Source organism: Camponotus vicinus, unplaced genomic scaffold (genome assembly GCF_025532165.1).
Source record: "Camponotus vicinus isolate PSW18456_S1 unplaced genomic scaffold, iyCamVici1.0 SCAF_9, whole genome shotgun sequence".
In the NCBI taxonomy this organism is placed as follows: Eukaryota; Metazoa; Arthropoda; class Insecta; order Hymenoptera; family Formicidae; genus Camponotus; species Camponotus vicinus.
Window position 1 is genome coordinate 9,682,963 of NW_028141981.1, and position 15,940 is coordinate 9,698,902.

At 33.8% G+C, this 15,940-nt stretch overlaps 1 protein-coding gene across 9 annotated transcripts in view; it reads left to right on the top strand.

Annotated features, from left to right (window-relative positions):
* The window catches only part of Obsc (Obscurin), a 51,114-nt gene that overhangs the window by 15,809 nt on the left and 19,365 nt on the right, over nt 1-15,940 (top strand). For 5 of the 9 annotated variants that reach the window (XM_083107909.1, XM_083107910.1, XM_083107903.1 and 2 more), the window contains 14 exons: nt 231-340; nt 1,596-1,751; nt 3,743-3,865; nt 4,166-4,336; nt 5,474-5,555; nt 6,360-6,455; nt 9,010-9,102; nt 10,545-10,709; nt 10,947-11,084; nt 11,164-12,256; nt 13,503-13,751; nt 14,271-14,306; nt 15,268-15,513; nt 15,715-15,856. In XM_083107909.1, the coding sequence (XP_082964035.1) occupies nt 231-340; nt 1,596-1,751; nt 3,743-3,865; nt 4,166-4,336; nt 5,474-5,555; nt 6,360-6,455; nt 9,010-9,102; nt 10,545-10,709; nt 10,947-11,084; nt 11,164-12,256; nt 13,503-13,751; nt 14,271-14,306; nt 15,268-15,513; nt 15,715-15,856 (2,900 nt within the window). The remainder of the gene's footprint in view (nt 1-230; nt 341-1,595; nt 1,752-3,742; nt 3,866-4,165; nt 4,337-5,473; nt 5,556-6,359; nt 6,456-9,009; nt 9,103-10,544; nt 10,710-10,946; nt 11,085-11,163; nt 12,257-13,502; nt 13,752-14,270; nt 14,307-15,267; nt 15,514-15,714; nt 15,857-15,940) is intronic. The other 4 variants (XM_083107911.1, XM_083107906.1, XM_083107904.1 and 1 more) reach the window with 3 other exon arrangements.

A 15,940-nucleotide genomic window follows, 5' to 3' on the forward strand; every position in this document is an offset into this window, starting at 1 on the left:
AATTTTTCGTAATATTTAAGATTTCCGCCGACTAATTCTGTCAGCACTGGATAGTTTCAAAATCTGTCTCTATTCTGGTTACAACTCTCTCTCTCTCTTACTCTTATTCTATAATTCATAAAATGGATTCTATAATTCATAAATTAAAAAGTTTATTTCAAAATGCGTTTAAAAAATGTCACGTACCACTGTTCGTTCTTTTATTTATGCTACTGTATTTTTGTTCACAGGGGTCCACGGAAAATTACGTGGTCGTGAAGGACTACTTGGCGGACACCGACGGATTCTCCGTGCACGTCGGCGACATCGTCGAGGCCATCGAGCATGACGGTTCAGCGAAGTAAGCAATTTTTAGTTCAAGGATATATGAAACATTTAAAAAAAAAAAATGAAGACAGCGCTTCTCGAGACGCGTATTGTCAACGCGCTGCCTTTATATCGTACACGTGGGTGGCGGCCGCGCGTTCCGCGCGGTGGATAAAATCCACCGTGTGATTAAAAATAGCTCACGCGACTCACCCGCACACACGTGCACACGCGTCCGCATCGCACTCAGCGCGCTTCGATGCGCCGGATAATGATTGTGTCCAGGCTGTTTATCACCGATATCTTCGGGATCTCGGCTCTCAGACGCGGAAGCGATAGAGCCGAGAGATTGATCGAACGAACGCATTTATGGCCAACAGGTGCGTCTCGCCATTAAACTGACGCTGGCTCAACGTCGTCGCGAGAGCGTGCGTAAATAATGTTAAGTCCTGAACGCGGTCACTGTTTATGCATGATAAACGCATTTATTTCGCGCCGCGGTTTCTCGGGGTGGAGAACTTAACTACGGTCAAGTCAATCCGGATGTCAAACTGCATGGCGCGAGGATCATTGCCCTGGTAGCTGTGAGGCTGCTTCTCCGCTTTCTGTTTAAACACCCGCCTGAGGCTATTTCTACGTCGCACGGTGGTTGCATTGGCATTCGGCGTGTCATGTCTTGCGCGTTGCGTGGAATTGATGAAAACAGACGAAGAATTTGCGTGAAATTTATGACGGCATAAAGACTTCGCGGTATTATGTAAGAAAGTTGGCGGCCGCAAACAGCCTGCTCGTACGTGTGAATAATCCTCGAATGTCCGGGGATGAGAGCCTCGTGAAGAGCTACCGCTAAATCGTGTAGAATTTAAGGAATAAAGTGGTGTAACAGAGGAGAAACGCCTTGTACAAATGTGTACTGTGAAGGCTACGCCTTGCTATTAGATGTCGCAAAATTAGCACAGCACATGGCTTTCAGAGCTATATCCGTAAAATTAACAAGATGGAACAGCATGCTGCGAACGGCACTCTCATGCTATCACAACGCTTGCAAAACGTCAGCTCTGCTTTAATCGCTTTGCACGTTCCAGAGTCACTCGTTGCGAGTTGACTCTGATAACAGTGATGTCAAATAACAAATAAGTGAGAAATTCTGTAAAAACATGCAGCATGATGACGCATATGTTACATAATATTAATATAACATCAAGACACGTGTATTTTTTTCCACAAACTTTCTTTCGTGACAACGCGAGCCGACGAAGCTCTACAAAAGATGCTTCGCATTGTTGTAGGAAAGCGAAGATGGACCCCGATCTGGAGGTCGAGGTCGGCGATATCCTGGATAATTCGGCCGCAAAACACAAGCTGTCGATCCGTCCACGTCGAAATCACGCGGATCCGCGAGCTCGAAACAGCCCGAGTATCGAATTGGACTCGAGCCTTCAAAGGTAAAGTCTTGAACGTTGCGTGGAATTGATGAAAACAGACGGTCTTGAGATTCGAAATAGTGACGTGAACTTTTTATTTTTTTACCTCGGAAAACGTCCGAGACGACGAAGGACGATTACCAAGTCCGGCATCCGTTAATTTTATTGTCGAAAGCGTAAATTACTTTTCTTTGACGTGCGATGTTTCATCACGCTCTCGTAACAAAGTCCGTCCGACTTAAAATAGAATAACTGAGGCTGCGACATTAATTTCTCCTCAGCAACACGTCATCGTCAACTTCCTGTTGCTGTAGGATTCGTCGTCATCGCCAAAATCGTTGACGTCTTCGGTCTGGTACACGCAATGATGATACCTTAACTTTGACAAGAAATATGTATCTTGTAAATCTTTGAGAAAAATGAATACAGATTTATTCCGATAAATTACGGATAATGATTTAAATCAGAGTTTATCATTTGAAAAAGATTTATTGATATATTAAAATATATTACATATATATATCAATTATAGCAACACACATTGAAAAAGAAGAAGAAATTAACAAAAGGAAAACTTGCAATATTTTTAGATAAATGTATGATTCATCGTCTTCAAAAGCTATCTAAATTTATATTTGAGGTTTAGCGAAATCATCAGATATACCACATGCACTGCATAACTAATAAGAGCAAAATGGCCACGACGAGGATGTTCTTACTAGATTTAACGTGTGAGAATTATAGTAAACTTTCCATTATACAAATTGAATATTTTTAGCGAAAATATTTATGGCAAATAAAATTTAATATTCAAAGAGATAAATATATATTATTAAATTATTTATACGAAGAATGGTGTTCAAAATAAATATCTCTTTGTAGCTGTATCGGATTTGTTGACGTATTTAAATAGAGAATAGTTAAACGAATTCCTACGATAACTCCCGTTTTGTAATCGTTTAAGTAACAATAGAAGAGACGAAAGCGATCCACAATTACATAGTCGCATTGAGCATGGATTTGGACTTAAATGCAATTTCGAAATAAACATTCAACACGTTTGAATTACGGCGACGCTAATGAAGATTAAGCATTTATACACGTCCAAGGCAATAATATCTCGCGCGCGATCATATCTCTGCGTGATTGGCGGTCGGCCAGAGTGTCAGCAAAACTGATAGTGCATAAGTTATTGCTAAAAAAGAATTTTTTCGAATGTCAGGAAGACGCCCGGATATGAAACATCTGGTGTTTCGCGTTAAAAATCTTCAACCATATGATTATTGAACAGAAATAATATTCCTTAATTTCTATAAATTATCATCATTAGTTGTGATCGTTTTTGAATTAAGAAAGGAAAAATAAGTTGCATTTCCGGAAACAAAAAAAAAGCAAAATTTATGTTTAATTGTCCAACGTGTTTCATTTCATATTTATTTTCATATTTATGAGGCTCTTGCCTGAAATGATGTATACATGATATGCAGAAAAATGTAAATGTCGCGTGTAATAATAAAGCTTATCACGTGTAGCAATTCGGACATATTCGCCAGCAAATTTTGCGTTTTGTGAATGGACGATGACTTCGATGACAAGATGGCACGCAGTCTTAGTCATTTCGCGTAAATATAACTGCGCGACTCCCACGCACTCGAATGTCTTCTATCTATACCATCCCTTTCGATAGCATCCGATCTAATCTGATCCAACTGTTAGACGAATCTAAGCTAATTTAAAAATAACGACAAAAATATCAAAATCTGTATAAAGTAGACATATTCTCAAGGAGAAAGAATATTTTTAATAAGCTTCTAAATATTAAAAATGTGTATTCGCATAGAGATCATCAGAGATTAATATGTGACTTCTAATGAAAAATATGTAATTCTAGAAAATTTTTTTACCAAGTTTTTACAATATTAAAAAAGAACGTGCAAATATCTCACAACAAATTTTCTTTTATAGTATCTTTTTCTATAATATATATGTCTAATGAAATTTATTATTTTTAGGATACACGTTCGTACATCCGACGGAAGGCAGGGATGGTTACCCATGTCCATTTTAATGCAAACAGCGCTCAGCGAAGAAAGTTCATCAATGAGTCGACCAGAAGATTCTCATTATCGACGAGAGTATGTATTTGTTGATTTAATTCACAATTTCTCCTTTATGCTTAATATTTTTAGCTTTTGAATTATGATTTTTTATTTTTATATATCTCTCTCTCTTTCTCTGAAATATTTTCATCTTTAAATTATTCTACCTTTTTTTAAATTTATATTTTATTTTATATTGCAAGCTTATAAGAGAACTACTTTCTTTAACTTTTAATTCTTTTATAATTATATTTTTTAAATACACATATGCTATATATATATATAACTTTATATAGAGTACATTAATAGACAAAAATATTTTTCTTTCATTTACAGGGCTGTCGTGAAAGAATTAATTGAGACAGAAGAAGAATTCGGTAGGGATCTTCAGCTGGTCGTCGAACGTTACCTGAAGCCTCTCGACAATCCTGGTATCTCGCGGAGCGTACGAGACAACAAAGAAATTATTTTCACTAATCTGAAACAAATAGCTGATTTTCATAACACGTATGTATTTACAGCCTACACTGATAGTAAAATAAATCAATACTGCAATACTGTTACACAAGCACATTCGTCAATACATTTCATAATACAACCAGTTAGACACCTTATACACTTTTTTCCACTAATTTTTACTTTATTTGTCGATGAAGGAGTTAAAAAATATTAGATACAAAAGATAGTTATTATAACTCTAGTGCAAATAATAAATTTTATCGAATAATGTATTTTATTTCTCTTTTTGGACATATTTATAAATTACATAAATTATTTATTTAAATGTTGTTTATAAATGAGTACATAAGTACAATATTGAGAAACAATATTGGAGAAATATATGTAATGTATGGAGAAATATAAATAAGTACAATATTGAGAAACAAATACAATATTGGAGAAATATATGCACATAGAAATACACAAACTCTATTTATTACTTTGACATTATAATTGGTTTATCAATTTAAAAAATTGGCATTACAATTGGTAAAGATTGTTACACGATCACACTACATACTCATACAATATACGCTGCACACACGACTTCTTTCGCTTTTAGCGGATTACGATGTATAAAGCGTAAGTTTACGTATCGAAACGTATTTTGTGTGATAGTGTGCTTCTTCGTACATGTGTTCCAAAAAATTAATCTGTATCTCTAAACTATTGCTTTTTAAAAGATTAATTATAGTGCCCTATTTAAATGTTAGATATGACTTTACGTGTAACAAATAAAATTTTATAAAGTCGTGCAAAAGCCTGAGATAAACGTAATGTTTGTCTAACTGTCACGAAAGAACATTACCATTACATTGTTACGATATATGTTATTAGAAAAGTTAATTCTGTATTGACTATATTTACTAACTAGATCAACGTTACTCTATTAGCGCCCGTTAATGTTGATCTTACTGTTTCACTCTGAGAGTTATATCAGATTGTAATTTTTTCATAAAAACCCATATAAGAGCCGTTCCCTTACATATCAGTAAATAATACTGATAACCAAAATGTATCAATATTATCTTTGTTGCATTTAAATAAGATGTGTCGCACTCTAAAGATGACGCAGACTTCCATTCCGTAGCATGTTAGGCGTGGTGTGATTTTGGCATGATAATTAATTCCGGCCTTACTTAGATCGTTCGGCAGGGTGTTGATCGAGGGTGTCAAGTATTATGCGGATCAACCACGTATGCTCGGCAGAACTTTCTTAAGATTGGTAAGTTTCAATTTATATCGCTAGTATAATTTTTATCGTTAAAATAATATTATGCTAATTTTCGCATTAATTAAAATTAGCAATTTCTAAGTAGCTACGTATGTAAGCAATCGCTTCTTCTTCTCTTAATTCCATATTTTTAAATTTAATTCAGTACTTATATGAATGTTAAGATTAAAAGGAGCTATTGTGCCTAAATAAGAAATAAAAGAAAATATAACAGGTTTTAATAATTATTAAAGTAAATAATTATTTTAATCATAATTAATCATAATAAATTAATTTCGTTTAAAATATCAATAATATTATATTAAAGAAGAAAATTTTGCATCATTTTTGAATTTTCACTAGATTAGACATCAAATCGTTTATCATATAACAAATATTAATTTTGTATAATGATGACAGCATAAATGATAATATATTTGAGTTAATAAAATTAGTTCCTTTAATAAAAGCAGTATTTATTTTTTGGACTATGTCAAAAAATTATTACTGTTGACATTATTACAATATTTATTAGAAATGTAATACATGACGTATTTTATTTATAAAAATACAAAAAAATAGTGAGATTTATCAATAAGATTTTTATTTTATTCAATCACCTGCAAAATGATATCTCTCTCGTGGAGCGAAAATGAAAACAAATAAAGTGATGCAAAACATTTCTTTAATGTATGCTGATTATACTTGTAAAAATATACAAAGTATAAGATGATTTTTTTTTACGACTGAACTTCAAGATCATAACTCATGTTTGAATAGAGATACTGATTGCAATAAAATGTCATTTTATTCCAGGAGAGAGATTTTGACAAGCACGTGGCATACTGCAGGGACGAGCCAGCTGCTCAGGAATTTCTTCAGACAAACAACGAAGTACGCGAATACTTCGAGGTAAAAATTTTCTGTTTTTATTATTATAATTGTGAAAAAATTAAGAAAATATTATAGTTAAACTTTTATAATAATTTTTTCATATTTGTATTATTTCTTTTATGCCCGATTTCACCAACCGCGTTTAACTTTAATCTTAGTTTAACTCACTCTTTATCTCCTTTTAATTCTTCCTTTAGAAAGAGACAAAGAGTGAGTTGAACTAAGATTAAAGTTAAACGCGGTTGATGAAATCGGGCATTAATGTTTATATTAACAAATAAGACAATTGTCACTGTTAATGAAGGATTAATTACTAATTTTAAATTGAAATGAACTGAGACACAACATGTTATTTCAAGTCAGATTGAATTAATATTTATATTAAGATAAAACAAGACACTAATATGAATTTAAACATGCGAATTGTAACGAGTTGGCATTAACGATGTAAATATCAAATCGTGGTAAACTAATATTTCATCATTCCAAAAATATTCAAATACTTGTGCAATTATAACGAATATGTAAACAAAAATGCAATATATTTATAGAAACAAATCAAAATTCTATCTGTAAACCGGCCATAAAAATTAATATATAAATATCAAATATTAGATATAATAAAATTAATATGTAAAAAGAGATATAAATTAAATTATTACTTAAAATTTAGATCTAAATACAATACTACAGTACTAAATATATGCTTTATATATAAAAAGATAAATTCAAATATTATAATAATAATTCTTTGATACACAAATAATATATCTTAAAAAGTGATTATTGTAAACCGCCGACAATATTTATTTTATCGTTTGCTTTTAATAAGTATCATACGCGAATTAAGAAGTTAAAATAAATAAAACCTTGTAATTTGTAAAATTTAATGCAACGCACATATTGCGAATTTTCTACGTGATTCCATGTTCGATCGCGGCGGTATGAATTGGAGAAAATAATGTAATTATATAACGGACGGGGATATGCGGGCGTGTGTCCAGCCCTCAAAATAGCTGAGTTTATTCTTAACGAACGGAACATCTTTCGTTCGTCTTGCCTACAGTTGATAGTGCGAGATGCATACTATATGAAAAATGCGTTTTTATCAAAATTCAAGATGCAAAAGACAAATATTGTAACATGACATATTATACAGTGCTGTGATATCACAAAAAAGAATATTAAACGCAAAAAAAATAGAAATATTTTTCTCTTTAAAAATTTTTATATATTATTTTTAATGCGGCATAACTTATTATAATTTCTTCTTATTTATTAAATAGAGAAATTATATTAATTTTAAAAAATTATTAAAGAAAGAGAAAACTTCTAGTTTTTTCTTTCTTTTTTTAATATTAATCAATTTGAGGAAGAATTAAATTTTAATGAAATAAAAGTTTTAAATAGTAAGATATTTCTTTGAGTCTTCTATGACATTTGAAATATAAAATAATGTATGCCAGATATTCCAGATTCTTATTTTTTATCCACGCTTCTTCTGCATTCTGTAAATTTTTCTTTTAATTTTTGAAAAGAGGGGAGAAAAAATTTCCTGGCTAGCGTATAGAAGGTAACCGAAAGACGGCCGAAAGAAACCGGGATCCGGAGCCTAACCGAGGGTATCGGCGATCCGCGCGATCTTCGTGTTGTTTTCGCGCGTGGTCAGTCGCACACGAAACCGTCCGGCGTCTAAGTATAGCCGTTGCCGTATCGGTCCTCCGAGTGTATTGCGAGAGATTCCTCCTCAGTATCGCGAACCACTGACCACACGTCGTATATGCGAGCGAGAATCCCCCCAGAATCCGATCGGGTGTCGATCGGGACTCCTGACGGACGCAGTCCGTCCGCGGCGATCAATACAACAAAATCCTCCGACCGATAGACCGGATATCTCCAAGTGTTTCCTTCAAGGTGCGCGTCTAAGAAAAGCCCGTTCTCCAAACGATGTCCTACTATCGAAGTCGCGAGGCGTCGCGATACGTCAATCGCGCGAACGACACCCTCACATCTCCGATGACAACGCGCGCGCGCGCGCATGTGTGGGGGTGACGCACCCGCATATTACACACAAAATCCAGTCACACATCCAAAAATATAGTTGTTCTAGGCAGAACTCTCTAGTGTTGCTGCCGGTATCGAATTACGTTCCTTGTGGCGCGAATCGTCGTCGAAATATCTCGATCTTGTTTAAGAGAACGCGTTGCGATCGTTGTTTCTGGTAGACGTTTCTCTCCCTACGAGTGTCGATTTTTCTCTAATTGCTCCAATTGCGAATTGTGGCTTCCCGAATAGATATACGAAAATATCAAAGGTGTGCACGTGCGAGAAAGTTTGAACTTGTGCGTTAAATTTATGGAAAGATTGTAAGAATAGCATAGCTTCTGTTGCGCAGCTCTAGACACAAATATATGAGAATAGTAAAGAAATTTTTAATGATTTCTGAAAGGAAATTAAAAATCTAAATTTTTTTGTATATAATTTATATAAATATACATTTTTTCCCAGCATTTATATATAATATTAAAAAAATGGACACTAACTATTCGTGCCATCGCTTCGTTTCTTGCAGGAATTGAGCCAGACTCTGGGCGACGACAAAAGTATATCGGAACATTTAAAGCTCCCGATACAACGCATAAACGATTACCAGCTCCTGTTGAAGGTATGTCGCATGTTTTACTTTTCTTCTATTATCAAATCGTAATAAAAATAATATATTATACACATATCAATTTGTGGAGTTTGGGAAACATCCCAAAGAGGTCATTTTCGCGAAAGTGAATAATAAGACAGAACGCTATTTAAATGTAGCACACTCTTGATATTTTTTTTAGTCGATGAGATCAACCTAATGAGACAATCAGACAGTCGAATATACGTACATGAATTTACAGCACGACCTATATTTCCACGTGAATTTTATTGCGTCGGACGGAAATAGCGCGGCGCTAAAGCGCTTTCCACGTTGCCTTGAAATCGTGTCTCCTCGACACATAATTGCCACTCATTCACTCGAAATATTTATAACAGATTAACAGAAACATCATCATCCGCATCATTATAAATCGTTTGATATAAATGAGAAAAAGAATTTTTTAAAGTATCGGTAATGTTTGTATCATAAATTTGATTGAACGGAAATTTCTATTTGCATGTGATTTTTAGATTACGATGAATAGAAGAATTCTAAAGTTTGGTAAAGTTAGATAAAGTTAATTGACTACACAGATGTTAAATTTTTCACGAACTTGCTCTTGCTTATTGTAATATTTTCCGAGCCAAGTAGATTAATTGTGTTAGCGTATGCATGCGGGCCAATTGCCCGGGAAAATGAGACGGGAAGAAGGTGACAACATTTGCAAACTTACATTAAAACAAGAATGTTCGGTAATTGATGTTCTTGGCTTATACAATTATTGTTGATTCATATCGTTGCTACAGGTCGCCGTTGTAACAAGTGCAAGTTTTAAAATATTAGCATTATAGCTAGAAGTTTAAAATAATGCCGCACTTAATTATTACCTCGTTGGCATTAACAAGTTTATTAAATTTTCAGAACGAGAATACAATGATGTATTCTTTTTCGAAAACAAGTTCTTTTTTAATTCTTGCGATTGAAAGTTCTTTTATGATATTTTAAAATGTTTTTTTTTTTTAATTTTCGGCCTCACAAATTTGCAAATACGTTTTAAGAAGAGATCGCGAACTTGTTGAGGAATGTAAAATGGCTTTCGATAAATCTGGACACTTCATATAAAAACGACGCTATAGAGAACATTTTCGTGTTTGTGTACGAACGCGTAGGCGTTGTACGAATTTAGCGAGCTAAAAGCGCATCGTCGCAATAGATTAACCTCCGGGAGAGCTGTGATTTTAATTCATGGAAAAATTCTGCGTAAACACGAGAGGGACAGACGTAATCATGAAACATCGCGACAGTTAATAAGCGTGTCCAAGTACACAAGATACACAAGTACACAAGTTAATTCGGTCCAAGGATGAGAGTCAAATCGAGACGAATCTTATTTCGATCAATTCCGGTCGTAAATATAAATTTCGAGCATAGAAATAAATCGATCGATGAATCGGTCATATTGTTCGCAGGAGCTGGTGAAGTATTCGACCCGTTTAGGCGAAAACTGCGACGATCTACAAAAGGCATTGGAGTTGATGCTAGGAATCCCTCACAGGGCAACCGATAATAAATTTATAAGCAATATCGAAGGATACAAAGGGAACATTCATAAACTTGGTAGACTACTCACGCATGTAGGTACATTTATGGTAAAATATAGTAAGCAAAATAAAAGACGAGAAAGATAAAAAATAATTGAAAGGCACTTTCCTATTGTTTTTTGTTTTCTTATTTTTTATAAAAAATTATTCTATATAAATTTTTAATTATCTCTTTTATAATCAAAATATATAGATATGGATAAAATAAATTTCACTGATTATCAACTGATTAGATTGAATGAAAATTACGAAATTAATTTATGTTTTCAGGAATGGTACACAGTTATCGACAAGGAAGGAAAAAGCAAAGAAAGATACTTGTTCCTATTCAAGGCGCGAATTCTTGTCTGCAAAGTTAGACGGATCTCGGAAGATAGATCAGTTTTCGTTCTAAAGGATATTATTCGAGTAAGGGAATATATATCGATCATATCACAATTATATTGCGAAGGTATACAAAGCAGTAAATTCCATTATTTTGTTTTAGTTACCAGAAGTAGAAGTAAAGGATCATCCCGGTGACATACGATCCTTCGAACTACACAACCCAGCTATTCCTAATTATCCCATCACTTTAGTAGCTCACAAGGATCCCGTGAAAGGTTATTGGCTCAAGGAGATTCGCCAATACGCTAGCGATCTAGTCGCTCTCGCTGAACACGCAGCGGACGATCTTCAAGTGACTGAGGAAGTGCCGGAAACCAAGGAAGAGCTCAAGAGCGACGAAAAGCCGGTATCGGTTAAAGTTGAATCACAGCAGGCAAATCCGGTATCACCTAAAGTCCAAGTGAAGGAAGAAATCCAGGCGAATTTGGCATCACCTAAAGTCCAAGCAAAGGAAGAAGTTAAGATAAATCCGGATACACCGAAGGTAGAATCGACCAAAGACTCCATCAAGGTTGTAGAGAAGAGAAAAGACTCTGCGACCGACATATCCGAAGCAAAGAAAACCAAAGTCGAGGAAGTCCAAGTAAAGGAAGAAGTCAAGGCAAACCCGGCTCCACCAAAGGTAGACTCGATCAAGGATTCTAAAGTTGTAGAGAAGAGAAAGGACTCTGCGACTAACATATCGGAAGCAAAGAAGACCAAAGTCGAGGAAATTCAAGCGAAGGAAGAAGCCAAGGCAAATCCGAATCCACCGAAGGTAGAATCGATCAAAGACTCCACCAAGATTGTAGAGAAGAGAAAGGACTCTGCAACCAACATATCGGAAGCAAAGAAGACCAAAGTCGAGGAAATTCAAGCGAAGGAAGAAGCCAAGGCAAATCCGAATCCACCGAAGGTAGAATCGATCAAAGACTCCACCAAGATTGTAGAGAAGAAAAAGGACTCTGCGACCAATATATCGGAAGTAAAGAAGACCAAAGTCGAGAAAATTCAAGCGAAGGAAGAAGCCAAGGCAAATCCGAATCCACCGAAGGTAGACTCGATCAAAGACTCCACCAAGATTATAGAGAAGAGAAAGGACTCTGCGACCAACATATCGGAAGCAAAGAAGACCAAAGTCGAAGAAGCACAAGCAAACATGTCTCGAAGATATTCCGCGAGTCGATATAGCACTTCTTCGAAAGTCGTAGAAGGTAAGTTCGTTGACTAAATCAGAGAAACGTTCTCTCATAATTCGATGTCGCATGCTCGCTAAAGTTGGCGATGTAAATCGATGTTGCATCGTTATACAGGGTGGCCCATTTTAATCCATCCAGTCGAATATCTCGAAAACCAAGCCTGGGAGAGAAAAATGTTTCAAACAAAAGTTGTTTGGTTCAAAGGGAGACATAAGATGGTGCCATTGGTTTGACCTTGAAGAGTCATTTGAAGGTCACATGAAGGTCACCTTGAATTTCTTAAATGGAACACCCTATATATTTTCACATATTCTTGTAGCTTATCTCGAGAGCTTTCCAAAACACTATAATTAAGTTAGTTTTCATTAAGTACTTTCCGAGTTATGAGGCTTGAAATCATTTCTTAATTTTACATGAACCGTAAAATATCTTGTAAAATATTCATTTTTCGATTATCTTACCTTAATACTTTTATGTACAAAATAATGAGAGGAATCAACTGGTGTAAAGAAAACACATAATTGTTTCGAAAGAAAAAATGCAATTGTTAATCGCAAATTACATTTTTTTTTCGAAACAATTATGTGTTTTCTTTACACCAATTGATTCCTTTCATTATTTTGTACATAAAAGTATTAAGGTAAGATAATCGAAAAATGAATATTTTACAAGATATTTTATGGTTCATGTAAAATTAAGAAATGATTTCAAGCCTCATAACTCGGAAAGTACTTAATGAAAACTAACTTAATTATAGTGTTTTGGAAAGCTTTCGAGATGAGTTACAAGAATGTGCAAAAATATATAGGGTGTTCCATTTTAAAAAATTGAAGTGACCTTCACGTGACCTTCAAATGACTCTTCAAGGTCAAACCAATGGTACCATCTTATGGCCCCCTCGAAACCAAACAACTTTTGTTTGAAACATTTTTCTCTCCCAGGCTTGGTTTTCGAGATATTCGACTGGATGGATTAAAATGGGCCACCCTGTATATTGTAGTTATGTATTGCGCTTATTCCGCTGTGCATAATGCAGCAAGTATATTTATGTGCCTAATTTAAAGCTGTAAGGAATGACATCAATTCGTGTATCAATTTTTCTTAAATCATCTTTAAAAGGTTAAAATATTAGCGATGATTATTTTATTTCACTTGATTACGATGATCAAAAATAAAAAATAATTTCAAACTCTTTAATTCGAATTTTGCAAACGCACTTTGTGTCAAGTAGTAAGATAATTGTCAATTATAATATCTGTAGAATACTCGTCAGTCTCGAGTAATCGTAATGGCGTATCCACATTTATGGAATCGGCGTCCGAGACAAAAGTGTCTTCTTCGTCGCAAGGGGTAGGCCAGATATCGGAATCTACGACTTCGTACGAGGCTGCAATCACCGGTGGTACGGCAACAGACTCGAATGTCGAAAAGGGAACTGCCAAAGTCACTCTCGCCACCGATGCTGGCAGACCGGTGTTTATCAAAACAATCGAAGGATGCAGTGTGGAACGTAAGTATGCAATGTCGAAACGTTATTCAGATATATGTTACTTGTATTTGTACTAATACCAGTTGTATTCTACCAAAAGTCACTTATATAAAAGCGACTAAAGTAAGACATTGTTTATTTTACTTTTTGAATTATAAGCAAAATAGGAGAATTAAAAAAAAAAATAACGCTGTTAATTGAATTTCATTTAAAAAATACAAAAAATAAAATATTAAAGAAATTTATAATATGATAAATAGTATGTAATATAGCTTTGTACAAAATACGTACATTAAAACACTTTGTATTTGTAAATAATCACTATTTTAATCATATTGAATTTATGTGATTATTTAAATAAATTCGACATACATAATTATATTAAATAATCTACCTTATTATATGATAGGACAATTTTATCTTATGTTATTGTCAATTTGACTTTTAGAAAATTGACATTACATGTTTTACGAATAATTGCAAGAAACAAAAATACATATATCCGATCACAAGACATAAGATACATTTTTATTGTTCTAGCGATACGACCAAAAAAGGCATTGATACACGCTATAGGTAAAGTGACGTACTTTGCTTAGTTTATCATCGTTTATTATTCTCTGTATTTCTTCTATATGTCTCTTTGGAACTTTTCACGTTTCTCCTTTAGCCAGCTGAATCAACTATGCTTTTAGACGTAATACTATGTTATGCTGGTTAAACACGCTTCGCCGCTAAATGTTCGCTGTATACTATATCTACAATAAGCATTTATATTTCATTATGCTGACAAGTTAGTCTGATCTTATGCATAATCGCACAATCGCACTCTGACATTCTTGTACGTTATATCACTCTTTTTTATCATTATTGAAAGTTTATATTATTCTCTGAATTAGACTTACATTTACATTTTCTTTAATCATTTCTCTGAGATAATAAAATAGGCATGAGGCATTCTATTACAAATATACATCTGATGCAAAATATAATATATATTTTATTATATATATATATATATATATATATATATATATATATAATATACTTATATATTTCATATATCATATTTATATATCTCAGAGTATCTCTTATAGCGAACAAGATTTTTTGTATGATAATTATATTAAACCCAAATATTGGTAGAAACCTCGAACATGTACTTTATATCTTAAATTATTTTGCCTTCTAATGCACATTTACTCTCTCATGAGTCATATTATTACATTATTCTAATTACTTGATATATATATATATATATATATATATATATATATATATAACCAAATAATAGATGATTGATATATCATCGTATTGAACAGACATATTGATAACTATACTCAACTGTATTAAATGCATTCTTGAAACATCATTTTTATATTTATCCCCATTGAAAGAAATTGCATTTGTAAAAACAATATGAGGCGTTATTCACAATATTTTCTGAATTGACAGATTCGCTCCTTACATTTTCATAGTTTTTTCGGAACTTCGTAATCTGTCATTGCTTCGTGTTGATGCAAATGATATTTTACAGCCGGAGAGGTTGCCACTTTCGAGTGCGCGTTGTTAACCACCGACCCAACTGTTAGAATGCAATGGCTAAAAGATAACAAACCAATGGAGGATAAACTGGCCGATCGCGTCATCACTACGATGTCCGATACCACGTGCAAGCTCGAAATTCAGAATGTTCATGAATCAGATTCCGGCATATACATTGCACGTGCTTTGAATGCGAACGGCGAGGCAACATGCACCGCTCAATTGGTGGTTCAACGATGTAAGTTATAATAAAAAATGATTATAATATAGCAAAAAAAAATTCGGAAAAAAAGAAACCTGGAAAATTAGAAGTATGTCTATAAAATTAGAATATTTTTTAAACCTTTCGGTGAAATCTCTTAAATATTTATATTAAATGTAATAAAAACAATGTTTGGCGGAATAATCTTTTTTTCATTTTTAATGTAAAATATCGCAGTGAGTCCAGAAGAGAAAAAAGCAAGAGCAGAAGCAAATGCGCCTATATTCTTGGTGCGTTTGAAAGATACCGAGCTTCTCCAGAATACCTATCTACGCTTCATGATCAAGGTCAAGGGAGATCCTAATCCAGAAATAAAATTGTAAGTTTAGATTTAATTAAAGAAATCTAAAATTTATACATCTTGAAATTACAAATTAACAAAAAATATTTTTATATTAAAGGG